General features: G+C 47.4%; 1 protein-coding gene and 1 long non-coding RNA gene across 2 annotated transcripts; one reads left to right on the plus strand and one right to left on the minus strand.

Annotated features, from left to right (window-relative positions):
- Positions 1 to 12,435: 12,435 nt before the first annotated feature.
- LOC120235584 lies at positions 12,436 to 22,135 on the minus strand. Its single transcript, XR_005529458.1, has 2 exons — positions 22,075 to 22,135; positions 12,436 to 12,690 (listed from the first exon to the last, which is right to left on the minus strand). It is a non-coding gene; the product is annotated as an uncharacterized LOC120235584 (long non-coding RNA).
- On the plus strand, positions 15,497 to 27,073 carry INHBA (inhibin subunit beta A). Its single transcript, XM_039237976.1, has 2 exons — positions 15,497 to 16,194; positions 25,481 to 27,073. Exons 1-2 carry the CDS (start codon positions 15,822 to 15,824, stop codon positions 26,359 to 26,361), a joined length of 1,254 nt encoding a protein of 417 aa, XP_039093907.1. The 5' UTR covers positions 15,497 to 15,821; the 3' UTR covers positions 26,362 to 27,073.
- The last annotated feature ends 805 nt before the right edge of the window (positions 27,074 to 27,878 follow it).

Raw genomic sequence — 27,878 nt, forward strand, 5'->3', positions numbered from 1 at the left:
ATATACCAGGCCCACCTGAGACCATTTTTGTTTTCTCTCACGAAGTTTTATTAGTGGTGGCATAGGCTCAGCTCCAGGGATGGAGGTTGGGGTGTTTGTTATGTGCAAGGAAAGAAAAGGAGGAATAAGAGCAGTAAACAGGGGAGACAATGAAGAACCAAAATATAAGGACCACAGACTGTGTGGCATCTTTCTGACCCATTGAATTCCAGGTAGCAAAACACCTAAGGGGGATTCCTCCAATAGAAAGGGAGGTGCTCCCAAGTTGGCCACGGGTCACATTGACAGCTCCTGCTCGTGGTTTTGGCTCTTTTTTTGGCCCCGGAGACCATCAGCACCCACCACCCCAACTTCTAAGACAAAGATTTAAATGGTGTTCAGCAAAGTAGAAGGGAGACTTCATCTACTATTCTGAATGCAACCACAAAAGACACCGAATAGCCACAGCAATCTTGAGAAAGAAGAACAAAGCAGGAGACATTATACTTCCTGATATCATACCGTATTACAAATTATGAAGCTGTAGGAATTAGAACAGTATGGTACTGCAACAAATCAGACATGTAGACCAGTGGACTGGAATGGAGAACACAGGAATAAGCCCATGAATACGCGGTCAATTAATTTGTGACAAAGGATCCAAAGATATACAATGATCACAGTCTCTTCAATAAATGGTAGAAAACTGGACAGTTGCATACAAAATAATGCAAATGGACCCCTATCTTACACCATACACAAGTCAACTTCAAATGAAGTCAAGACTTGAAAGAGGACTTAAAATCATATAGCTCCCTGGAAGAAAACATAGATGGTAGAGATGGTAAGCTCCTTAACATCAGTCTTGGTGACGATTTTTTTTTTGTTTTTTTTTGGATTTGACACCAGAAGCAAAGTCAACAAAAGCAAAAATAAATGAGGACTCCATCAGACTAAAAAGCGTCTACACAGCAAAGGAAGGAATCAATGAAATGAAAAGGCAACCTATTGAACAGGACAAAATATTTGCAAAATAGCCAATAAGGGGTCAATAAGCAAAATATGTAAAGAATCCATACAGCTCAGTAATAAGAAAGATGGATCTGATTAAAAAGCGGACAGAAAGGGCGCCTGGGTGGCTCAGTCGGTTAAGCATCCGACTTGGGCTCAGGTCGTGATCTCACGGTTCGTGAGACCTGTGTTGGGCTCTGTGCTGATGGCTAGCTCAGAGCCTGGAGCCTCCTTCAGATTCTGTGCCTCCCTCTCTCTCTGACCCTCCCCTGCTCATGTTGTCTCACTCTCTCTCTCTCTCTCTCAGAAATAAGTAAAACATTAAAAATTAAAAAAAATGAACAGAATAACTGAATAGACATTTTACCAAAGGTGTACAGATGGCCAACAGGTACACGAAAAGATGTTCAATATCACTAATCATCAGGGAAAAACAAATCAAAGCTACAATGAGAAGTCACCTCATACCTGTTAGAATGGCTGTTATCAAAAGGACAAAAGATAACAAGTGTTGGCAAAGACGTGGAGAAAAGGGAATCCTTCACTGTAGATGGGAATATAAATTGGTGCAGCCACTATGGAAAACAGTACAGAAGTTCTGCAAAATTTAAAAGTAGAACTACCATATATATGATCCTGCAATCCCACCTCTGGATATAAATCCAAAGGAAACAAAAATCACTGTCTCAAAAAGATATCTGCACCACCAGGTTTACTGCATGTTCAATTGCTATTAGTCACAATAGCCAAGACATAACCTACGTGTGTCCATTGAGGGGTAAACGGGTAAAGAAAATGTAGTATGCAGATAAAATGGAATATATTTTCATCCATGAAAAAGAAGGAAATTCTGCCATTTGCAACAACATGGATAAATCTTAAGGACATTAGGCAAAGTGAGGTAAATGAGACAGAGAAAGAGAAATATTGTATTACCGCACTTATATGTGGAATCTAAAAAATATGAATTCACAGAGAAAAAAGATTGGTGGTTGTCAGAGGTGGAGGGTGGGCAGCAGGTGAAATGGGTAAAGACGGTTAAAAGGTGCAAACCTCCAGTTATAAGATAAGTAAGTTCTGGGGATGTTGCGTACAGCATGAAAATAAAAATTAAATTAAAAGAACATTGCAATTGGAAAAAGATATGAATGGAATGGGACAGAAAGCTTGGCAACAGATAAACAGGTCAATGGAATGAAGTGTAATGTTTACATTTGTACACATTCAAAATGTGATAAAATGGCGTTTCAAAAAAAAGATATTAATAAATGATTCTGATTATTAAAGCTTTGAAAAAAATTTTAAGTTATAGCTCTTCCTTGTTCCGTTTGCCAAACTGTGCCCCAGATTTTGGATTAAAGAATAAAATGTCAGAAAACGCTTAGAGAAAAATGTAGACGAATAGCTATTTAATTTCCCAACAGAGAAGAAGTTTCAGCATGATGTGTAAGATTCTGATACTAGTCTACATAAAAATGTAAATTCTCTTTTGATCAGAAACACTATAAACAAAATTAAAGGGCAGAGAGCAAACTGGGAGAAATTAAAACAATATGCAGCAGACAGTGCGTTAGGGTGCTTAATATTAAGAGTGCTTGTTAATAATAAAATATATTTTTAAATATGTACATATATAATATAAACTTATATGTAATGAAATTTTATTTAAAATACAAAACTCTATGAGTCACGTTCTTATAAATAAAAGATAAAAACAATGGGCAAAGATACGAACAGCTACTCAGAATAAAGCTGTTCTGATGGAAAATGATATAAATTTTATCTTAACTAATAATTAAAAAATAGAAGTTAACACAAGCATATATCATCTTTGGCTTGAGTTAAAGAGTATGACAACATCGGCCAGAATACAGTAAAAGAATCATCCCCTTACACTATTGGTTGTGATAGAAACAGGTAAAAACCTTCAGGAGGGCAATTTGGTAATATATATAAAGATCTTAAATATGCCCATGCTCTTACAAATAATTCAACTTGTAGGAATTTATCTTAAAAAATAAGCAGAGATGCATTCAGAAGAGTAAAATAGTACTATCATTGTAAAATTTTGGAAACAAAGTCAATCTACAATAATAGTAGACTAGTTCAAAAATAAAGGCACATCTATATGATATATTACTTCCCAGTCATTAATATTTTCTTTTTTTTTCATGTTTATTTATTTTTGAGACAGACAGACAGAGCATGAGTGTGGGGGGTGGGAGTGGGCAGAGAGAGATGGAGAGACAGAATTCCAAGCAGGCTCAAGTCCCTGAGCTGTCAGCACAGAGCCTGATGTGGGGTTCGAACTCATGAGCTGTGAGATCATGACCTGAGCCAAAGTCAGACGCTTAACCAACTGAGCCACCCAGGTGCCCCCAGTCATTAATATTTTCAAGGGCTACTTAGGCCGTTGAAAGTAATCACCATGAAATTTCATCACAAATGAAAATTATCATACAAAATTATGTTTACAGTATGACTGTAATCTTGTTTTACATATATATGTAAAGTATTGTCTATAAATGTATATGGTACATATACATATATATGTATGGTAGGTATATAGTATATATATACGTAAACGTAAGTGGTACCTATATCAAAAATTTAACAATTATTTCTGGGAAAGATGATTGTGATTTACACTTTTATAGTCATCCACATTTTCTATATTTTATTCAAAGAATGTGTGTTACTTTAAAAAAAATCAATATGGCCACTATTTAAAAAGTAATAGTTTTATCTGGGGGGTGGATGAATCAGAGAAGACGCCCCTTACTGTGACCTGCATAGGCTTTCCTTCTGCACAGATGCACCAGAAGAGGGCGCCTCTGCCTCTTCTCACGTGCAGGATAGCGCCTTCCGTCACCTATCAGGGATAGGGGATGCACCACGAGTCAGGAGGACCTTAACTTGATAGGTCTAACTTCCCTGGTGGCCACATTCCTTTTCTGGGCCTCCCAGAAATTGGTATAGAAGAGGGATCTGTCATTTTGAATGGCTCCTGAGAGCTTTTTCTGGCCACGCTTTGAATACACAGTGTGAGTGACTTGCGCTTGGTCACCCCTATATGCCCTGGTTCTACCCACGCAGCTGCTAGAAACCATGGGTTTCTCTCGCCAACAGAAGACGGAGGCAAAACTGGCACTGGCTCTGCCGTACTGGCCGCAAACAGGTTTATGGAAGTGGCCCGACTCACACCTACAACCTAGAAGTCTGACCCAGCCACCAGCTGTCCCTGAACCCTACCTTGCTCCTTAAAAAGCACCTGCTATTCTTCTTAGTATCAGTTAGGGGGCAGCAGATATCCTGGCATCCTCTGCTCTCTAAGGGAAGCTTCCAATTTGGAGATCCTGAAGTTGGTATATATTGTATTACTATTTCACTTACCGTGTAACGTGGTCTGGCAGTTCCTTCCTGCGCTAGCAGATCATTCTGGGGAGCCTAGACCTTTCTCCTAGTAGAGTGCTTATAATTCAATACTTTGAGCAAAGGTGAATCTGAGTAATAAGTTATCCTGGATCATTACTGCACTCTGCCTCAGCCGAGCCAGTTTCCTTACTATTTAAGTATTATCAAGCCGCAGACTTCTCTTTTGGTCTATCATTCTGTCGCTCACACACGCCCAAGAAAGCTTTATTTGGACTCCCCTCAGGATGAAGCTGCAGGTAAAGGAGGAGTGAAGACATCTATGAAATTGCATCTGCAAGGTCCCTGAATTTAAGAGAATGAGGTATAGCACCACCCATAGTAAAAACATGCATTCTCGGAAGCATATGCATTATGGAGATGCTTCTGTCTCTTTCCTTTTACATATATGCGTATATATACACATATATGTAAACATTTTAACAATGATTATTTTGGGAGGGATGCTGATAGGGGCTTTACATTTCTTATATTTATCTCTATTTTCCACACTTCATACAAAGAGTGTGTGCTTGAGAGCCAGGGTGGGGGCGGATAGAGGGAGTGACCAGACTGATAATTGTGTTCAAAATGGCTTGATGCTGAGCATTTCAGTATCCCCTGAACCAAAGTCTTCTTTTGGTTTTAGTCGCATGCCTTTGTTTGCTGTAAGAAGTGCCACCTCTGGCACATTTAAGAGGTGGGGACAGGAGCACAGAGACGGAGGGATTGACCAATGACGTCCCAGCCATCGACAGAGCCACAGTGTGCAGCTGGGCGGGTCTGGCCAGGACCAGTCTGCCCTGATGATTTCTCATAGTTCCTTTGCCCATCGTTCTGTGCTCCACAGAGCAGGACGCCAACAGTTCATTTCGGTCAGCAGAACTATTTTAGAGAAGTGACACCTACTATGTTCCAAGAACACTCTCTGTGCTTTGTAGAGGTCAGCTCCTGATTCCTCACAGCAATCCCAAGAAGGGGGTGCCATTATTAACTCGCACTCATTTGTTTGGAGCCGAGCTACTAATGGGTCATTTGCCCAGCATCCTTTAGGTTGAAAGTGGTGGAAGCCGAATTTGAACCCAGGCAGTTTAGCTGCAGGGCCCACCCATGGAACTATTTACCTTCCTGCACATCTTTGGATGGAATTTTTTCTATTTCAGATCCCTAGAGGTGCAGAGCCCTGCCTTTGGTTACCCGGAGGCCATGGGTAGCTGCATCCACCCAGATCATTCGGTCCTCTTCGTGACTGGTGGCCCTGTCCCGTCAGATGCCACAAGGGCCAGCATAACCTGAGAGCCATTTGGGATGTTATTGTTCTAGAGACTGCCTCCATCTTGAGCCAAAGAAGAAGCTGTTCCGGGGAGGACCTTCCTTCTTGAGACAAGGACCCTTGGTGAGAGTTGGCCTTTCCGTGCCTCCGTCTGAAAGCTAAGCTCCTCTATGGGAGTTTGGATTGAAGGTTAGGGATGATGGCTCAGAGGGGGAAAGTGTGAAATGGTAATCGCTTTCATATGTCACTTGAGAAATGTTATAATAAAGCTGAGTAAATTGGAGCATGAGTTAGCCCGGTCTTTTGCCTAATGATGTCACCCACTTTCTGCTTCCTCCAGCCTATGATTAATAAAAGGGGGATTATTACAGTAACTCATTCCTAGTGGGCAGCAGTGACGTCAGCAACAGCTGAGCAAACTGACTACATTTAGTCGTGCGTGTGTATGTGGGCAATTTTTTTCCCTGTGACTAACATGAAGCTAAGAGCATCTAATGAAACAAAAGCTCCTTGAAATTTGGGGAACTTACTGGGTGAACTCTTTTCTACAGGGAGCACCATTTTAATTTTTCTCAGTTCACAGCTGAACGATGTTGGAGTTGACCAAATGACACGATTGGCTTTCTGCCCCTGCTCGTTAAGTGATACGAAATGACCCCTCGTCTATGAGAGAGAGGCTTTCTGAAACTGTTTTCCTTCTAACTTCATGCTCTTCCTTCATGCATCATTCTATCTCATCTTTAATTTTTTTAATGTTAATTTTTCACACACACACACACACACACACACACACACACACACACACTACGAGCAGGGGAGGGGCAGGCTCTGAGCTATCAGCACAGAGCCCAATGTGGGGCTCAAACTTATGAAAACCATGAGGTCATGATGAAAACCACAAGATCATAACCTGAGCCGAACTCGGACTCTCAACCGACTGAGCCACCCTGGTGCCCCTCTATCTCATCTTTAAAAAGGGACTCAGTCGGGGCGCCTGGGTGGCTTAGTCGGTTAAGCGTCCGACTTTTGCTTAGGTCATGATCTCGCAGTTCGTGGGTTCAAGCCCCACGTTGGGCTCTGAGCCTGTTTCAGAGTCTGTGTCTCCCTCTCTCTCTGACCCTCCCCTGCTCATGCTGTCTCTCTCTCTCCTAGAAGTAAATAAATAAATATTTAAAAAAATAAAATAAAATAAAAATAAAAAGGAACTCAGTGACTATTAAGAAAAGACACTGTGGCCATCAGTTATCTTTTGAAAGCTGAAGATGAGTTGTAGAAGCCAGAGGTTCGAAACTCTCAGTACATCGTGCTTAATGACAAGTTTGCTTTTTCAAGCTGATAAAGGCGTACAGAGGTCCTGCTTGCCAGTTCACCTTTGCAAACTTGACCTTCCTAAAATGAGAGTGAGGCGCTTGGAAATATTTACTAACTGAGCTGAACCACTGCCAGAGTGCCCGGTCAGTGTGCACAAAAGTACACAGTGACCGGAACAAGGACACTCCCCGTTGTGTGGGCCTGGACGTGCAGCGGAGGTGCTCTGACAGAGGGGCAGGACCTTTGGACTCTTTCTATCAGCACACGAGGGACACAGCAATTCACTGATTAAAAAAAAAAAAAAATACACAAAAAACTGCCCCCGGCCTTTTCTGTGTCTTCCCTTCCGAAGCCACAACTTGGGAACAGGTCGTGGGGGCATCTTCGTAGAAAGGTGAAGCTGGATTTGAATCAAGATTTCTGGTCTTAATCGGCCCAGTGGAATTTATACACTAACCGTATGTGTCCTCCAGTCAACAAAATGGAAGTTACTACCCGAGGGGACCCAGGTGAGAAGAACGGCGAGAGCCATCTGCTCTATGTTCTCTTGTGAGTATTTTTCATGATCTTCTGGGGCATTAAAGATCTTCCACTGTAGCAGATGTTTCCTGATTGGATTAGAACTGAGTCATGATAAGCAATTTGGAACTATATGTTGGTCAGGAAGGACTTTGAGGGCATATTTATTCAGTTTGTATTAATGTCAGTGCTTTTTTTTTTTTTTTCTCCAATCTATGGTTTTTGATAGAGGTTGTAACTGAGGGCTTCTCTCTATATATTGAGTTTTTCATAAGTACTACATGGTTACTTCTTGGGAAGAAATCCAGGCACTTCTGAATCATTTGGAAGTGGATTGAATGAGGCCTCTGGTTCCAAAATAACCATCTACCTGAGGAGACCGTGACTCATACGTTGGAGGTGATGAAATGGCATCGGGGTGCCTAACATATTCCGCTCAAGGAAGGGTGTCTCTTCATCTGAAAACAATCTCTGACTGACCCTCTCCTTTATGGATGTTCCCAGTGGTGTGAGGACTGAGTGATCATCCAGGCAAGTTGGCCTCATGGTGTGAAGAACAGCATTTTACTTCTAAGCTAGTTTGATCCAGGCAAATTCCCTCTGGTGGGTCTCACCATTTGCTGATCATCATCATCATCATCATCATCATCATCATCGTTGTTGTCATTATTTTCTCAGCTGTGGGATCCTGCACAGAGTTCCCCCCAGGCCAGCCAGGAAAGCAGTACCTGAAGGGGCATGGCCTTCCTTGAATAGTCATACCCCTCCCTTTTAAGAAGGAAGTTTGGAGAATGTAACCTTGCTTGAAACCTACAGCGGGATTTGGGAGAGCATTCTGTTTTATCTCTTTGGCTATTGACTGTGTGTCATTCCCCTAAGGTATTAAGCAAATAAAATCAAGCTCCATCCTATTTGTTTGCCGGGGGAGGAAGGCTTGGTCATGTCGCTTTCGTGAATTTTCCTTCAGGGAGTTCTCTGTTGCGTGGATTGATCTGATGCTGAATTGCTAACACGAACAACTCATTCTTCATCCACTTACTCTTTTCCGTGAGGCTCTTTGCCTCCTAACAACTTGGGCGTGGGCCAGCTCATCTCATCTTGTTGCTGGTCACCGAGGTTTGCTTTTGGTTCCATTGCAAAGCCAGCAGGAAATGCATGGAGGCCACGCTGGAAAGTTAGTGAGGGTGACAACAGTGTGGCCCAAGAGGCGCTCTTCCCGTGTCAGTGTCTCCGTGGGCCGTGGGCTTCCATTAATCAGGAAGCACAAGACACACGAGGAGGCAGAATCACTGGAATTATTCGTGTTTTGCATCGTCGCCACGGCCCCTGGGAGCCTGGATGGGCAGGGAATTAGGTGAAACTTTAAAATTTGAACTCTAGAGCAGGGTTCCTCAGCTGCAGAACAATTACCGTTTGGGGCCGGATAATTTCTCCATCGTGGGGGCTGATCTGTGTCCTGCGGGCTGTTAAGCAGCATCCCTGGCCTCTACCCACTAGATGCCAGTAACACTTTCCTTCCCAGTTATGTCAGGCAAAAAAATGTGTTCAAACATTGCCAAATGTCTCCTGGGGGGGTAAAATCATCCCAGTTGAGAACCCTGCTGTAGACTGGTGGATAACAGTTTATGGCTTTTTTTTTTTTTCCCGCCTTCTTTTATTCCCTTAATCATTTTAGTTGTAGCATCTGGGTTCCCTCGGTTTAGATGAGGCATTTCCAAACACTCTGGAAACAGAGCAGTCATACACAGCACAAGGCTTTGTGGGATATTCCGGTGGTTCTCAGAGAAATGTGAGGTTTAGGAACCGGGTTTCAGATTAACTATTTCTGACCCGGTTGTTTTCTGATGAGTTTTGGAGGCATTTTAATGTCTCCCTCTCCCTCTGCGTTTAGCTGCATTCATTGCTTGATGTCACTTAAAAGCAGCTTCCCAGTTCGGTTGTGAATGTGGAAGGCTGATCCTTCTTTGTCGCAAATCTCTCTAACTTAACCATACCGCAGGGGCGATGGGCAGGCTCAGGCTGTCCAGGAAACCGGCGGCGCTTGCCAACCCTGGACTCCATCTAAAGCATTTCACGAGACTCCTGAAATCTCACTGCAGCGAATATCGCTCTGGATCCTGCCCACGTTTTCTGGATTCCGAGCTGCCTCTCCAGGGAGTTACCGCTCCCCACCGGCAAGGCTTTCCTGCCCTGAGCCCAGAATAACCCCGGCAGCTGCTGAGAACACCTCGAATCCTTTTGATATCTCGCCACAGTCACGTTTTATGTTCCGTTTCCCAGACGGGATGAACCAGAAATCATGCTTTTGGGGAAACAGATTTTTCATAGGAAGGAGCTAACACACCCCAAGTCATCAGCAGCACAGTCCGTGCTCTGAAACCCCGGCCTCGTGGCATTTCAAGCTGAATCAGACGACAACTTCCCGGTCACCTGCTTGGGGCGTTCACGTCTCCTGGCGTGTATTTTTCACGGAATTACATACAGCAAGGCGTGAGCTAGCGGCAGCGAAAGTAACAGAGCCACGAGAAACGGCCCCCTTTCCTGGGCCTGTCTCCTTGTTCCAGGAGCAGTGAGCAAAGAGACCAGTGAATAGCACGGATGAAAGCCGAAGGCCGGACGGTTTGCCCGAGAAGAGAAATGAACATCCTTGCTTCCTGGTCTATGCCAGCTGTGTCCGGGCGCAGCTGCTGATGCGGGTGAACCGCAAACACAGAGAGAAGTTAGCCGGTGCCCTCAGGTGTGTGTCTCCACGGGCCACAGGGAGGCACGGGACGCTGGTGCCTCCTCCCTACACACCACTGAGCTCTTATCCTTAAGTGAACTTTGTTTTTTGACCAGCTCACTAATTGTGATTGAAAACACCAGCTCCCCAGCAAGGCCCAAGCACTGGAGTTAGCAGCAGCAGAGACAGGCCCTAATTGCTCCATTTACATAAAAGTAGAAACATACAACGTCTAAATATAAATCTCTGGCACATCGCGCCTTTTGCAATTACAGTAAAAGAAGGTACCACGGTTTCCCTCCCGGCTCCTTCTCGCAGCAAGCTGCTCCACCAGGTTCCCCAGGGGCTGCTCCTCGAGGCGAGAACAGAGCGGCGCAAACGCTCCAGCGAGTAGTGGGGAGCTTGGCGAAGTCGCCAGGAAATCAGGCCGCCCGCACTCGGTGGCAAGCGCGGCGGCCGCGGGCCACGCCGCGCGCGCGGAAGCGGGCGGGACCCGGCGCCACGCGCGGAGAGGGGCCGGCGCGCGGGGCGGGAGCGCTCCCCGCGCGCCTCCGTCCGCGCCGTCCCGGGCCTTGACCTTGGCCGCGCTTGCGACCCTGGCACCGAGGGCTGGGCTCAGAGACTCCCAGCTGCACTCACTGAATAGTGATTTTTTTTTTCTCCCCCTCTCTGAATTCTTTAGCTGCCAAAAGGGGGGAAAAATCAAGAGCTGCTCTTAAGAGAAGTTGCCCTTGCTGGTGCTCCGGGCGCTCGGAGCGGCTTGGCCCCGGCTGCGGCCCCGCGAGCCGGGCTGAGCGGCGGCCGCGGTCGGCGTGATCCCCGGGAGCTGCCAGCAGGTGTTGCTCAAGGTACAGTAGCAGGCCGAGCAGCGGCCCGCAGGCCGGGGGTGGGGCGCCGCGGGGGGAGGGGGCCGGAAGTGAAAGAGAAACCAAACCCGCGCAGCCAGAGTGGACGCTGGTCAGGAGCGGGGCTGCCCAGCCTGCCCCTGGGCCCCGGAGTTGGGAAGGGAAGAGCTCGTTCCCAGGGCACGAGATCCGACCCAAGTTATTTTAACCTGCCTGCTTCCTCCACCGCCCCCACTTTAATTTCCACCGGGTGAGGAGGCATTTCCTCGGGGTGGCTCAGCTCCGAGGCTGGGGATTCAGGTGGAGAATGACATCACTGCTGGTGGGCTGACCCGGTAGGTGGGCACCTCGGAGGCGTCCGGTGGCCAACTGGCTCTGAGTCACACACAGGGAGAGGGTCGCTCCCTCCAGTCAGGGCCCTGCAAATGTCTGTGACACGAATGTTGACAAAGAGCCACCAGGCATCTCAAAAATAATGCCACCTAGTATGTTCCGAGCAGGCGCTTGACCCTCTAGTTGAGTATGGCGGCTCTCACTTTACACACTAGGACACCCCGCCCCGAGGCAGTGGAGCCGGGGTCAGATCTGGGGTTGTTTTGTATTCCCCCCCCCCCCCCACAACTCATGCACAGGATGGGATTTCCAGGACACCAGGTTTCACGCCTGCGAGTCCCTTCAGAGGTCCCACAGGCCAGTGCTCTCCAACAGTGCTCATCAAAAAGGATGGTGAAGTTCCTTTCTTAGGCAGGGGTGGAGTCCATCCGATTCCAATGGATGGGCAGTTGGGGAGTGAGCCAGCAAGATCCTGTTTGTATCTTTCCTCCCCAGATTCCCTCGGTGCCGCTACAGCCCAATGACTTCGTTTCCTATTTCATTTCTGCATATGCAGTTCCTAGAATACCCCCCACCCATCCCCAGTGAACAGCTCCCCATCCCCACCGGCTCTGTGTGTAGCCAAGGGACCCCCTCCTACATAGCACGCTTCTGGTGCCCTAAAGGAACCTGTTTCAACCACACATCAGGAGGCCAGAGCCTCTATATTTTGCTTGTGGGCACAGTGAAAAGTTTATTTTATGCATGTTAAATCCTGCATACAAAACAACATATCTGGTCATATGGCTTTCATTAGCTCCCAATTTTGCACATTTTATTCCACTTGTCATGAGCACCCTGGCTTATGCATCAGTTCTCCTTCAAACAGCCCCTCTCGCCCAACAAAAACCCTAACCGACATAACCCCTATTCCAAAGAATGTTCTTTCCTTTTCCTTAATCTCACGTTTATTTGTAACAGTTTAGAAATCGCAGGACTTGAAGTCCTGATAAAGAAGAATGGTGTGCGAGCCTTCCTTCTTCTTCTTCTTCTTTTTTTTTTGCTGGCTGGGAAGGATATTTGTAAAGTTCGCTGGCAGAGAATGACTATTTTCAAAGTTCTTGGTGATAAATGATTTATGAGGCAGGCATTCGCTGTCAAGAGGTAAAGTAATAGTGGAAGTCAGGGGAGGAGAGAGCATCATCATAGAGGTACACGTATTTTCCTATTGTTTTTCCCTCCATGAAGTCTCTTACTTTCAAAAGTAAAATCAGAATCATTCTAAAGTGCACTGCAAATTTTCTTCCCTGTAAGAAACAATAAAAGACTTTGTAAATAGAGGCAACTTCATGAAGTAACAGATGTTTTATGTGAAGACATAAAACCGAGCCTGAATATAATGAGAAGTGTGTGCTTGAGTAGTAAAAGTTGGAAGTTGGACACTCAGTGAGATATAGCTGTTCAGTCCCAGTGTTTTTCTAAAAGGTAGTCTAGTCAGTCAGAGGTTTGACTGGCTCACGGATCACCAAGTTGTGATTCTGTCCCAGCAGCCAAGAAAGGCTTTCCATCAGATAATGAATTATGAAATATGTCTCACAGTGGAAAAACCAGTCATCTGCTGATGTCATGCTGATTTCCAACCAATCCCAAACAAAGCCCCAGCCCTCCTCTGTTTGAGTGGTACCAATGTGTGAGTGTGCAAATAAGTAGCACAGTATAAAACTTGAGAGTGCCAATAGCATGAAGAGGAACTCCTCACACAGCTCTTTCCACACGATACAGGAGTCTGCTGGTGAAAGACAGAGGACCGGAAAGGTAATGCTTTTTTAACTCTTACTTAGGAGCTCTTGACACATTCACAGTCAGGAAGGTTACAAGGAATTGACTTACTGCACTTTCAATGCACGTTGTGATTTGGTACCTCTTTCTATTATTCAGGCAGGTTAATAATACAGCTTTTAATAGTAGAGCGTGCAGAGAGATTGCGTGTTTATACAGCCCATGCAGCACTTATATTCAAGTACATATGCCACAGGGAAAGCTGTTTTTAAGAGTTACATTCACAAACAGTAAATTCAGGGAACACACACATACTCGACATACAGAGGGAATCCAAATATTGATAACTTGCCCTTATCTAAATGCTACTATTAGGACTCCTGAGTTGTTTGGAGCCATTAAACTTTTAGGTTTATTTCAGACTCTCTTGTAAAACTTAATTGGACTACAAAATGCTCTGGGTACTATATATGTGACGCCAAAGAGGTAGAGTTTGTTACGTTTTGTATTTCAACGACGTTTCATTAACCGATCATAAGGCAAATAAATGCCCCCCTCCCCTTCCCTTTCACTATTCCCTGCTTAAAAAAAAAAAAAAAAAATTAGACTCTTTAGGAAATGTTAACAGGAATCTTAAGAAGCGCAGAGTAAGTGATGTTCCTGGCGGACAAATCCCAAAGGTGATAGGTGGCGTGAAACAGAGAAAGTCTTGCAAGTAATTGTTTTGGAAAAGGGGGACAGCCTGTCCGATTCTCAAAAGCACCGTTATCTGTGCAAACTGTAATTTTAACTTAATGTCACAATTGATTCACCCTCCTCCCCTTGCCCTCACATCCTAGCCTTGTAGTAATGGTATTTCTTAACTTTTTCCACCCAAAGTGCGTTGCTTAACTATGATGCTCTGAACATACTAGGTGTCAGATATAAGCTGACTGTATATACAGAAACTCAGAGCTTATGTGTGGGAAAGAAACCGAGAGAGAAGGAAAGCTTTAACAGATGGACCTCTTAAAGATACTTCTTCATGATAAAAGCAATAAGACAGAAAATGAAAAAAAGGGGGGGGGGAGAATAAAAAAAACTCAGAGAGGCATTGTTTAAAAATTCACATTTTTCTTTTTCTGTGAACGCTGAAATCCATGATGATTTCATCTGTGCTGTTCCTCTGGGGGGAAAAGAAGCCGTCAAGGGGCCAGTCCCTAGGCTCGCTGGTCCAGGACAGGGCAGGGCCATGGCTGAAAAACTCCCACGTGGAGGAGAAAATAATTCGCCAATATATTTTAGAGATTCTTTTCCCAGAGGACCAGTTATCCGAGTCATCGGAGCCCACTATTTGTAGGAAATGATGTGGGAAGAGGCCAGATGAACTTTGCACTTTTATCTGTAAAGTCGGGGCTGCAGGTGGGCTGTCAGTTGCAGTGTGTGCGCTGGGCCGAGGGGGGCGGCGGCTGGGGAGAGGGAGGGACTTTCAGGTGACCCCAGCAGGTAGACTGCTGTTGCCTGTGGATCCCTCACTGCTGCGTTTGCAGGGGGGAAGAGCAGAGGGTATTAGGTGACCCCAGGCAGAAGTTCTCCCTCGCCCCCTGCCCAGATCCCCTGCCCGAGGGGGAGGACCCTGGGCATTTAAATATGAATGAATGGGAGGCCGGCCACCTCCGGGACTCCCTGGGGCCTGGGCCGGCTGGCCCCGGTGACCAGCCTGCCCCTCGCCCCGGCCCCCAGGTACCTGTCCACCCGCCTCCCGGGACCCTCGGCCGCCCCGCCTTGAGGGCCGGGGCGTGATCACGGGCCAGGTGAGCCGGAGGGCCCCGGGGACACGGTGCTGCGACCCGGTGCCCCCAGGAGATTGGGACAGTGCCTTTGTGTGGGGTTTTCTTTCCCCTCCAAAAGAGGAAGAGGGTGAAGCAAGGGGACTGGACGGAGAAAGAAAAAATAGAAGGGGGAAGTAGGACAAAATTGAGAGGATTCCTGGCAGAGGGGGAAGGAGAAGTCGGAGCCCGGTGGTATCTGGAGAGAGGTGTGTGTGAGCGAGCGGGGAGCGCAGGGACGCAGCCTGTCAGGGGACGGGCTGTCCCTCCCCTTCCTAATCACAGCCTCTACTCGCAGAGCAACTCCCTCCCTCGCCCATTCACGCACTCACTTAGGACCAATCGTTCTCTCTCTCCCTCTCTCTCCCTCTCTCCTCTCCCTCTCTCCCCTCTCCCTCTCCCTCCCTCTCCCTCCCTCTCCCCCTTCTCTCCTCTCTCTCCCTCTCTCCCTGTCTCTCTCCCTCCCATCCTCTCTCTGTCTCTGTCTGTCTCCCCCACCCTGTCTCTCCCTCCCTCCCCCCTGTCTCCCTCCCTCCCTCCCTCCCTCCCTCTTACTCGGAGACAGTCAGAACTCTCCTCCCTGACAGCCACCAACCTACCGCACTGCCTGCATTCGGAGAGGGAACCTGCAAACAAAACTTCACAGGAAACTTTGTTCTTGTTCCAGAGAATTCGCTGAACGGGAGAAGGAGGGGGAAAAAAACGAGGAAAGGAAGAAAAGAGAAAAGAGAGAGAAAGGAAGACAGGAAGAAAGGGAGGGAAACCCCCCCCCCAACACCCCAACCTGTGCGCGAGCGGGGCAGGGAAGCCGGGCCTTGGGAGGAGGCGCCCACCCCGACCGCGCGGCCAGGATGCCCCTGCTGTGGCTCCGAGGACTCCTGCTGGCGAGCTGCTGGGCGGCCGTGAGGACGTCCCCCACCCCGGGGCCCGAGGGCGCCTGCCCGTCCTGCGCGCTGGCCGCGCTGCCCGCGGATGCGCCCGGCCCGCAGCCGGACATGGTGGAGGCCGTCAAGAGGCACATCCTGAACATGCTGCACTTGAAGAAGAGGCCCGAAGTCACGCAGCCGGTGCCCAAGGCGGCGCTCCTGAACGCCATCAGGAAGCTGCATGTGGGCAAAGTGGGGGAGAACGGGTACGTGGAGATCGAGGACGACATCGGCCGCAGGGCAGAAATGAATGAACTCATGGAGCAGACCTCGGAGATCATCACGTTCGCGGAGTCAGGTGGGCGCGCGCCCTGCCCGGCGCGGGGGTGCGGGGCCGGGCCGGGGGCGCCGGGGCCGCGGGGCGGGGGGCGGGGGGGGGGCGTCTCCGCGGACGCGGAACTCCGCGCCGAGCCCCGGCCGGACGCGGCGAGCTCACACCCGCTGGACTCGGCCACGCAGCCCGCGGCGAGCTCCGGGGCGGCGCGGGGCCGGGCGCCGGGCTGCGGGCGGCCCCCTCGCCCTGCTTGTGAAACCGGATCCCCCGCAGCCGGATGAAAGCCCGGGCGTTTTCGGGTGCTGGGGGTGGGGGGGGGAGCCTGGGAGGCTTCCGGACCCCGTCCGAAGTTTTTAGGGGGGCGGGGGCGGGAGCGCGGAGTGCGGGTCGGGGTGGACCCGCGTGGCTGAGGTCATTGTCTTAAGGCGAACCTTCCCTTTAAAAGTCCAGTCAGGGGCCACCCCGGAGAAGGAGAAGCAGGGCGTATTTATTAGTGACAGTTCTGCCTTTAGAAGCCCTGCTTTGGAAGAGCCCGGGCATCGCATTCTAGGCAGTAAAGAAGGACTTTGGGGGGGACAGTTGACATTGAAGCCGCAGCCACTTTCGGGACACCGACTTTCGCTCTCTGAGCAACAACAACAACAACAAAAAAGAGTTTTGTTCTCTGCAAAGTTACTAAGAGCCCTCTGGCAAGGGACACAACCTTGACAGAGTGCTCTCAGAGACTCCCCTGAACTCTCACTCAATCCTTAAGAGGAAGAACTTTAATAGATTCTAATCCTTGGCTCAGGACCACGCGAACCTGTTGCTGAATAGAAAATACCTGTCAGAAGGGCGGCCACAGAGCCGGGGCCAAGTTATTGGGTTATTTTTACAGTTATGTGACACAGACCCTCCGCCTGCCTGCAAGCCCCTGCACGCCCAGGCACACAGATGTGTTCATGCCGTGTTACTTTCATGGTAATGCCAGGCTAAAGAATTGTTTCCCTTGCCAGATCCATTTGAAAGGAATGCCATTGTTTTGTTTGGTAGAGCATATGGCCAGTAAAGTATGTGCAGGGACTCCTAGCATTACTGTTTAAAAGTTTGCCGCAGCAGTATAAACAATTAAGGCAACACTCAGAATTTCCAATCCTGAAAACCTGTTGACTCAGATGTTCTGTTTTCAAGAAAACCATGCCAGACCGGGGCATCCTTTTCGGGGAGCAGATAGATAGCCTGCTGGCTTCCTGGCTCCCCTCAAAGGAGAAGCCCTGATGTCCTGCAAGCTTCTCCGCAGGACAGTCTCTGTCTCTCTGTCTCTCTGACCAGAAGCTTCTTTTAAAGGAAGGTCTTTCTTTCTCCAAGCTCTTTCTCAACGCAGCCCCCGAAGGGCATGATAATTATGACTTTATCTGTTGAGGCTTATTGAGGGAAAGAAAAGTCAGGTTGGAGTTTTCAAGGGACTCACTCAGGTTTTCCTCAACCTTTCCTGATGGCAAGGTAGGAGAAAGAGAGTGGCATGGAGCCCAGTGTTGGGGTGGGGGGTGGGGGGAGGGATTCCAGTGGTCTTAGAGGTCTGCTCCCAGTGCTGACACAAAGGGACCCTGTCTCTGTTTTTATATACCAATTACCACACATGATGGCTTTAATTGCAGGCCTTACTCAATTGGCTTTACCCGCATCGGATGACTAAGTATACCTATGACTTTGGCCACTTTTAATATACACCTGATGCTGGCAACAGCATGTGACTTAGCTGACTTGTCTAGCAAATCACTCTTTTGGCATTGAGAAATTTTACAGTGAAAGAATTTGACCTTTTACATTCTTTCTTACTTAGGGCCTTCATCTCAGTGCCGATCTTTTTCTTATTTATATGAAATCTCTCTCGCTCTTTTTTTTTTTTTTTTTTACTTTTCAGTTACGTGCTTAGTTGAAAAGAAGTTGAGTTACTTTTTAAAAAGGTGATTCATTTGACTCACACGTTGACTCCAGCCTAAGGTTTGTAATGGAAAACTTCTCCTGGTTGAGTTTACAACTTGACTTTGGGTCAGCCGCTGGAGTCACAGAAAAGGTTTATTACACTTAACTTATTTTTCTCATCTGAGGAGTTTCACACATCAACTTCAAGTTGATTTACTATGATTTCACGGAATTAATGATGGCTATGTGGACAGTCTACTCTCCAAGTCGAGTACCATATGAGTATTTTGTTGCTGATTTTGCTCACCAGGAAAGAGCTTCATCATCTGAATATACAAAAATGTCTCGTTGCTTTTGGAATAGTTCAACCTTAGTAATATTCAAGCTATGTCAAACCGTAAGAATTTGGAGAATAGCAAAGGGTATTCATTTTTCTTTTCTTTATAAACTCTTGGGTAGCAGAGAATCCTGGCCAATAAGTGTCACCTATGCCCATGACACACGCATACCCACAGATGTATCTTTCAACCTTAAGATTCCCCGACTGGGGGGGGGGGGATTCCTGTTTAATTTTTGCCCTCGGCCCTCTTTGATGGTTGAATGAGGCTGTGATGTGGCCCAGCAGCGGAGCGACTACCAAAAGCTCAAGCATCTAGAACTCTTGGAAGGGAGTTTGTCCCATTGGGCTCAGGTGGAAAGAGCCCCCATCTTTGCAAAGCTGATCCGAGTTGTTATTAACTAAGTGGTGAGGAACTGCTCTCAGGCTCTCTGACATTTATCCCAAGAAGTAAAAAAAAAATTTTAATGCATGTTCCCAAAGATAGCTCACCAGGATCACTACATTCTCTGGATGGCTGGCATAGACTCCTCTGTGTTTACCTTAAGTCCGTAAAGGAAAAAAAGAAGGGATGAGTAGAGTCAAGTCAGCTCTCTCTATAATTGTCAATGAGGCTGGAATCAGTGGCCTTCTTGACTCCTATAACTTATTTGATCTTCTTGTGATCCACGACTATATCTGGTCAGTCAATGTACAATAGCAGCCTATCACTGAGTTTCCATATGCTGCCAGATTTACATTCTGGTTGTGGTAATCAAACTTAACAGTTGATAGCACTTGTTGGAGAACAGACAGAGAAAGAAAGACAAGTGAGACACCAAGAAGTGGAAAATGCTCACTAAGCCCAGGTGTTGTTGAAAGTAACCCTTAAATCTCCCTTCTTGGAGGATGCCGGTTACAGAAGATTTGAATTCGAAATAGACACTTCCCAAATAGGGGTCTAAGAAGGCTTGCTTGGATGACTCTTTTCCCCCAGCCCAAGAAAGCCATCTCCAGGTGGAGTTGACTCTCACAGGTTCGTGCCAATCTAATGAACTTCCCTGTGAATTACCAGTCACCGAAGGGTGCCTTTAGGGGTTACACGCTTTCTTCTCCCAATAATGGGCAATGATTCGCCACAAGAGGGCGCATTCCAAAGACTTTTGCTCCTTCCCATTTAATCTAGGGAAAGGAAATTTCACCTCCTGGAAGCCCCATTCTGCAGCGCCCAAACCTTGGTGATTGTGAATTGCCCCCTGCTTCCTCTCGTCCTCCAGAAAACGGTTAGGATTTTATGGGATGGGAGAAACATGACTACCTGTGTGTGATACAGTAAATGAGAAGAAAAGAAATGAGAATTCTAGTGATACATGTGAACATTCCCGAGCTCTATGGAAGACAGAGGAATGATACGTTTCAGAAGCACAGCGTGGAGAAATGTGACCATGAATCATCAGCAATACTGATCTGCTCACACATCTCTCCCGAAGACGGCTGGCTGCCTGGGCTTTTACAAAAACGCCTCCCGGCTCCCCTCATTTCATTGCCTAGTTTGCCTGTCTTATCGACGCTTTTCACCAGCGACAAATGACAAGTGACTTCCAACAGGGAGCAAAGGGCTGTTTGCTGAATGCCTCGTGAAAAACTAGGCGCAGCTCTGGGGGATGCGTTTGTTTCTGAAGTGAGAGTGTGCAGCGAGATGGTGGGGGAAAGACCAGAAGCAAGATGCCTAGTGGTTTGGGGCCTGTGACGTAGGTGGATCGGAGTTGGGGCGGGGAGCGGTCAGAGGGCAGAAAGTTGGCTTTCCTATTTGGAGAACTGGGAGTAATACCTTCCCAGGCACTTTTTGTGAAAACATATTATTTGCCTTGGCCCCTCGTCTGCTAAACTGTACTCGAGCATGAGCTGTAGATCAGAATTCCTCATACTCGACTGGTTCCTAGATCCCAAACCCAAAGTGTAAAAGTTCGCAGGAACTTTGGAAGACATCGCTGAAATGTCTGTGGGTTGAATCTTAAGAATTTTTTTTCTACTTCTTTTAGGAGCCTGAGGCCCCTTACTCTCTCTGTTTCATCACTATTTGAATGGGAGACACACAAATGTGGCCGAGCATTCACAATTCAGTAGCACATCCTAAGAAGAAAATATTAAGGCTAAAAAAAAAAATCAATCCAGATAATTTATGACCAACCTGTAGTTCTGCTACAGGTAAGACCCTCTGTGGCAGGTTCAAGGAGGCATAACCCTTAAGACCCTACTTGTCACCGTCTGCAGAAACCCCTGGAAACAGCCCAAATGCAAAGTTAGTGCTTCAGAGAACACACATGCTGTAAGCGGTAGCTCCGTCTGCTCGTACCAGTGACTATACCATATCTAGGCACAGTGAAACCTGGGTGAAGAATGGAAAATTAAAGTAACAGTCGCATTTTACAAGGAGGCTTCCACGCCCCCGCCCCCCCCCCCCCCCCCATGGCTAGTTTAAATCTATAAAGATTTTCCACATTCACACTTGAGACATAATTATTACCCATAGGTACAAGGGAGCAGACTTTGGGCAGGACCCTGGTGAGGAAAACAAAGCAGACCACAAATGAAATGCTGTGTGTGTGTGTGTGTGTGTGTGTGTGTGTGTTGCCTGTATTGCTTATTTCATGAGAAATGTTCATCTGCCTACGGATCTGAGGTGCGGGGCTTGAGGGGGAGCAGAATTTTGAGTCCTGGTGTGGGGGAAGGGAATAACGAGAGGTTTGGCTGCTTAACCCCTGGCAGGCCTGCTTTCGTGGTTGAGTTATTAAACCACATTTGAAAAATCCTGAAAGCGAAGGAAAAGGTGCTTTCAGGTGCCCTGACTTCTAGCTTCCGGTCTTTCCTGGGTCCAATCCCTCGTTCCCCGGCAACATTTCAAAGGTCTTCCCTGTAAGGTGTGATTTTTCAGCCTCCTACTCATTTTTATGCACCTTTCTCTCTCCCTTTGCTATGTGTCCCCCGGGCTCATAGAGGTTTAAGTGATGAAATATTATCACCCACATGGGTTTGCGTGGGACTTTCTTAGTGAATTACTCAGGCAGAGCAGGCTGTGATACAAGCCTTGCTCACGAGCCTCGGGAGGGAAAAAATAGCACGGGGGATGAAAAGAATATTATCAGAGAGTAGGTAATGAAAGGTTAGCAAAGCCACCAGCTATATCTAGTTAGATAGGTGATAATGCAGGAACCCAGCGCACACCTGTATAAGCTAATGCTGTACCTGCTCCCAAAGCATTGTGGGAAGGCTTCCATTTCAGGATTTGATGCGGGAGCTATTTAAGTCAAACCTAAAAGTGATTAGTAATTGATCCTAAACACCTCAGCCTCAGGCAGCCTGCTTCCGTTGTTTTCAAATTGTTATGCGTAGAGATTTGAAGATTGGAGCATCCTAAAAGCATCACTGCAGAATAACAATCTCTCTTAGGTAAAGTACAGATAAAGGGAATATAATCAAGTCACTAGTTATATTTTTCATACCTAAGAAATTTGAGGGTTGTAATATCTTTCTGAAAGCTACAGCCTTGATAAATATTAATCATCTCAGCTTCTAGCTGTCTCATTCTCTCCACCCCCTTCTGCAATGAACGCTAAATGTAAAAGAAAAAAAAATATTGCACTCCTTAATAAGTCAAATACAATAGAACTTTTAAAATGTACCTGCATGTAAGGTAGACATTAGGAAGACTTGCATCTCTCTGTTCCCCCTGTTCTCCTGAGCATTATGGCAACAGCATTTTCATGCAATTGGATCTGTTTTATTTTTTCGCCCTGATAAAATATCATGCAATATACAAATAGCAGTTCCAGAAATGGACACCGGGAGAAGGAGGCGACAGGCATGTCAATTAGTAGGGGGAAAATCCAAATGTCAGAAATATGGGGGAGAGATGCAGCACGCAGGCAATGGAGGCAAATACAGGGAACAGCCTTTCAGCTCAGATAATTAAACCAACGCAGAGATCAGTGCTGTGCCTCTCCACAGTATGCAGGCGATGCCATGCAGTTAATTATCAGCCAGGACCAGGTTGAAAGTCATTTTATGATGCCTCTCTGATCCTAATATAACAGCACCTGACAGATTGAGCCCCCTCTAATGAGTACTCTCTTTGTATGATCCTCTCTCAGGAACACTAAATCATTTGCTTCCAAGTACAGCTGCCTGTGAAGAAGGGGAGGGGCTATATCCTGCCTTAGAAACCTGCTCCTGTGAACTGAGGGGCTCTCCTCTTGGCTGTTACTGGAAGCCAGTGACCTACAAAGGCAATTTGCGTGTGCTGTCGTGGCTCCAGTCACGTGGGCCAGTGAGCCCACCCCCCATCCCCAGCATCCCGGGACTCCCCTGGCCTCTGTTCATGGGAAGTCCGATGTGTGCTGGTCCGCACTGCCGTCCGGACCCCCTGGTTACCCGAGGACCGGCAACCTTCACCCCGGCCCCTCCTGTCGAGCACAGGTGAAAGCCCGGTGGAGGCTGTGGGAATAAGTTACCTGAAACCCAGAGAGCTTTCCCATCCCGAGGATGAGTCAGATTCTCCAGTTTCACACTCTTTCCTAGAAAAACAAAACACAACCTTGTGCCCTCTGGCTTCTCTAATTTAGCAGCTACTATCTCTCGGTCTTTAGGGTGGCGCCCTGCGCAGTTTAAGGTTTCAGGAGCTGGCCTGCGTAGAGGCAGCCGGGAGAACAGCAGGTAGCTTGTCACTGTTCTCTGTGGGGCGGGGTGGAGGTGCCCACGCTGGAGGGAGCCTGCACCCTCCTTCAGGCCGCCTCTCAGAGGCTTGGGTGGCTTCCGGAAGGACCCTACCACTTGGAATCTGCTGCCGATTGTCTTTTTAAATTTAAATCATTTAGCTCTCCTTCCTAGAGTCTTCTCTTTCGCTTTCTTGAAACTAAACAAACAGCAACAGAAAAACCCGCCAGTTTGTAGCAAAGGGGCGTACTGCGTTCACGTTTTGAAAAGAAATATGCCCCCTAAAAAAAGACAGTCCCCCCTTCTTCCAACTGCTCTCCGCTCTGGTGATCTAATCGTAAACCTAGCTTTATTATTCATTTCAACTCCTGCCAGAGACCCAAGGCTGGAGGCAAGGGGACCCCCCCCCCACCGCATCACCCCCCCCCACCATTGTGGCCAGGGTCCTAGCAAATTTATACCAAGATGCCAGAGAATCTTTTGTATACATATGTAGCCTTTCCTGGCCCTGTCCTCAGTGAATTTACCACTATCAGAATCGCAGTGTGCAGAGTGTGTTAAATTAAGAACAGAATCTACAGTGCGCAATGCACAGAAAAGCCTGCCTTCTGCTGCAGAGAAATTGAACCAGTGCCGAAAATTTATAGTACCGTAAACATCTCAGGGCTGAGAGTGATAAGTACGGCTGGATTTCCGTTAGCTATAGAAATCCAGGCAGGGAGACCCTCCTGGGGACTTGCGAATTCTAAGATGAACTTCTCCTAACACTGTTCTCAGGTTTGTGTACGAGATGCGTGTCCGTGGGACTGTCATAAGCAGGTACATGCGGGAGGCGGCCATGGAAAGAGGGTATGCTTCATATACCACCAAGTGCTAAAAGTGGGAGTGAAGGAAGGTGTTTCATCAACCAGAGAATTCCAGTCTGGACACCTGCTCCTTACAGTAAATGTAGTTACATTGTACAGACAGACAGGTGCTTATGGAAAGCGAAGGGAATAGTGTAAACTAGGTAAGAACTGAATGCTCTCTAAATCCAGTTACCTTGCCACTGTGGGGATGGCCTCTCTGTTAGTAGCAGTTGCTGTAATTGGGGCTCATTAAGCTGCATTCAGAGGAGAAGGAGGCAGAAATGGGGCACACGGCAGTAGGGGGTAGGTCTCCTAATCTAAGATGACTCAACGCTAAAGATGCCTCCATTTGTTAATAAGGAATCAAGTGATTGCCTACTTCCTGGTAAATGCTGGACCGTGACAGTGAACAAGACGGATAGGATCTCAGACCCGGGGCGTCCTGAACCAGACTGGCAGGAGGGTCAGGGAAGCGGTGTGGTCTCAACTGAAAACCGGAACCTTATCAAGGGATAAGCCACTGAGGATGATGTGTTGGGAGCTGGAGAATTCTAGACGAGCGAGGGTCTAGAATCTCACCGCCTGGAGGTGAGAGAGCGCATGGGATGCTTCTGACCTCAGACACTGTGTGGCTGCCCCTTAGAGGTCGGGGCGCTGGAGGGAGCTGAGGTTGAGGCACAGCCCAGAGGCCTGGGCGGGTCCTGTTTTATACCTGCTGGATGGTGAGATGATTGGAAAGGGGCCTGGCTCCCTACTGGAGAGCCAGAGGCAAGGAAAGGCTGTTGCGGTGACCCAGCAAAAAATGACGGAAGCGTAGGGCAGGTTGTGGTGAGGGGGGAGGAGCCTAGCTCGGTGGGCACTTGTGTGTGTGTGTGTGTGTGTGTGTGTATGTGGGGGGGGGGGGTGTTTGCTTATTTGTGTGGGAGCAGCACCACTTCCACAGCTTGCTAGAGCTCACAGTGTGCTTCATCTACGTGATCCCATTTGATCCTTCCAAACCTGAGGCATGATGGGTCGAATGTCATTATGCCATTCCCATTTTATAGAAGGTGAAACTGAGATTTAACAGCTAGTGAACAGGTACAGACTTCCAGGCTTGCGGACGCTGATTGAGATCTTAGGCTCTCTTCTTTCTGGAGCAGGAGTTGACAAACTTTCTCTGGAAAGGGCCAGAGGGCAGAGATTTTAAGTTCTGTGGGCCAGCCTGTGTTGTGGCTGGTGATCTAGCGCAAAAGCAGCCCGAGACAGCCTATAAGGAAATGAGTGTCGCTGTGGTCCTGCTGAACTTTATTACAGGCGCTGAAGTGCCAATTTCATATAATTTTCACATGTCACCAACACACTGTTTTCCTTCAACCATTTAAAAATGTCAAAAGCGTTCTTACAGCCGGCCGGGCCATACTTCTCTGACCCCCGTTGGAGATGGCCTGTCGCAGAGACCCCGTGCTTGCCTGAAATTGTGACTGGTGAGCAACAGCACAACTAACAGCATGTCCCTGCTCTCTCTTGTGCTGTGTTTCGTCTGCAGGCACAGCCAGGAAAACGCTGCACTTTGAGATTTCCAAAGAAGGCAGTGACCTGTCGGTGGTGGAGCGTGCAGAAGTCTGGCTCTTCCTCAAAGTCCCCAAGGCCAACAGAACCAGGACCAAAGTCACCATCCAGCTCTTGCAGAAGCAACCCCAGGGCGGCGTGGACGCAGGGGAGGAGGCGGAGGAAGCGGGCTTCACGGAGGAGAGGAACGAGGTGTTGATATCGGAGAAGGTGGTGGACGCGCGGAAGAGCACCTGGCACATCTTCCCGGTCTCCAGCAGCATTCAGCGGTTGCTGGACCAGGGCAGGAGCTCGCTGGACGTTCGGATCGCCTGTGAGCAATGCCACGAGACAGGCGCCAGCCTCGTGCTCCTGGGCAAGAAGAAGAAGAAGGAGGAGGAGGGGGAAGGGAAGAGGAAGGACGGAGGAGACGCGGGGGCAGACGACGACAAGGAGCAGTCCCACAGACCTTTCCTCATGCTGCAGGCCCGCCAGTCTGAAGACCACCCTCATCGGCGGCGGAGGCGGGGCCTGGAGTGTGACGGCAAGGTCAACATCTGCTGTAAGAAACAGTTCTTTGTTAGTTTCAAGGACATTGGCTGGAATGACTGGATCATCGCTCCCTCCGGCTATCACGCCAACTACTGCGAGGGTGAGTGCCCGAGCCACATAGCAGGCACGTCTGGGTCCTCGCTCTCCTTCCACTCGACCGTCATCAACCACTACCGCATGCGGGGCCACAGCCCCTTCGCCAACCTCAAGTCGTGCTGTGTGCCCACCAAGCTGAGACCCATGTCCATGCTGTACTATGATGATGGGCAGAACATCATCAAAAAGGACATTCAGAACATGATAGTGGAGGAGTGTGGGTGCTCATAGAGCACCCAGCCCAGGGGGGACGGGAGCCAGAGTTGTCCAGAGAAGACAGTGGCAACACGAAGAAATGTTTAAGGTTTCGGAGTTAAACAAGCAGAAAAAAATATATAGAAATTAAAAAAAAAAAAATAAACTAAAAACAAAACCTGAAACAGATGAAGGAAGATGTGGAAAAATTCCTTAGCCAGGGCTCAGAGATGAAGCGGTGAACGAGATGGAAATTGGGAGGGTAAGGGAGAGAGGCGTGCCCTTCATTTCTTCCGATATCTATCAAAGTGATGACATCCGTTGCTTACACGGGAGTATCATCCCCTCCTTTTCGGTCCCCCTTCAGTGCGAGCCTCGAAGTCGACTTGTCTGGTCCGCAGAAATGCGGGCTAGCACAACCCAAATAGCATCTAGAAAGCCATGAGTTTGAAAGAGCCAGTGACAGGCACTTTCCCATCCAGTTACCCAGGTTGTAAGGTATGTCTGTGTGACCCTCTCTCTGTGTATATCAGCCCGTGCACACATGCACACAGACCCGCACACCGCAGACACACACACACACACACACACAGACGCATTTCTACATGACCCATGCACACACATGTACTGATAAGAGAACTGTAGTGTGCAGGTGGCACACTTCCTTTCCTGCAGCAGTTTTGCAACAAAGCAAAACAAAACAAAACAAAATCCAACCTAAAAAAAAAAAAAAAAAAAAACACAAATTGAGAACAAGAATGGAAGAGAGAAAAATCAAGGAACAAAGAATACCAAGTCACATTTCGTTAAGGTGCTTATGATCTTAGAACTATGCAACCTAATAGGTTTGAAACTGTTTACCTGAGAGAGAACAAAAAGAGAGACTTTTTTGTATTGGAAGTAACCTGATTAATTTTTATTTTCTTCAAGGAGAGATACTTGAAAGGAATATGTTTGTCCATCTGTTGGATCCAAACATTTCTATATTTTGTAAATGTTGTTTTTTTTTTATCGTTTACTATTTGCACTACAATGGTGTTTGACCTGTCTAATCCCTTATTTAACAAGTATTTTCTGTGGGTGGGGGTGGGGGGGTTAAGAGCTGCACTTAATGTGAGCTATAAAAGAACTGCTACAGCACACAAAATAGCTATTTTTATTATTATAATTATAATTATTATTATTATTTTGTACCTTAAAAAAATAGACACATACACCAAAGACATTTGTGTGAGCCTTTAAACAGTCTGTCTGTGGTTGGTATCATTCACCATCAGTGAGTCAGGGGTTGGGATTTAAGGTGGAGTAGGGTGGATTGTGTTCAGGCTTCCAAGACCTGAGAAGTCTGGGTTTTGACTCCTTTGACATCCATGAAACAGGACATTTCATACTGGATGTACAGTAGTTGTACACTGTCGGATATCAAGTTCAACCGGATTCATGGAACACGACATGCTTGTATGTGTATATATACATTGCTTGTGCAGATGCGTACCTGTGTGTATATATACATGTATTGCGTCATGCCCACATACACATTTTAAGGACTTCAG

This window comes from Hyaena hyaena, unplaced genomic scaffold (assembly GCF_003009895.1).
Source record: "Hyaena hyaena isolate Hyena2069 unplaced genomic scaffold, ASM300989v1 scaffold_133, whole genome shotgun sequence".
Taxonomy (NCBI): domain Eukaryota; kingdom Metazoa; phylum Chordata; class Mammalia; order Carnivora; family Hyaenidae; genus Hyaena; species Hyaena hyaena.

Bases quoted from the DNA above. Each gene is read 5' to 3' on its own strand.
- INHBA (XM_039237976.1), top strand. From the start codon at position 15,822: ATGCCCCTGCTGTGGCTCCGAGGACTCCTGCTGGCGAGCTGCTGGGCG. The intron at 16,195-25,480 runs GTGGGCGCGCGC...TTTCGTCTGCAG, and splicing joins CATCACGTTCGCGGAGTCAG to GCACAGCCAGGAAAACGCTG.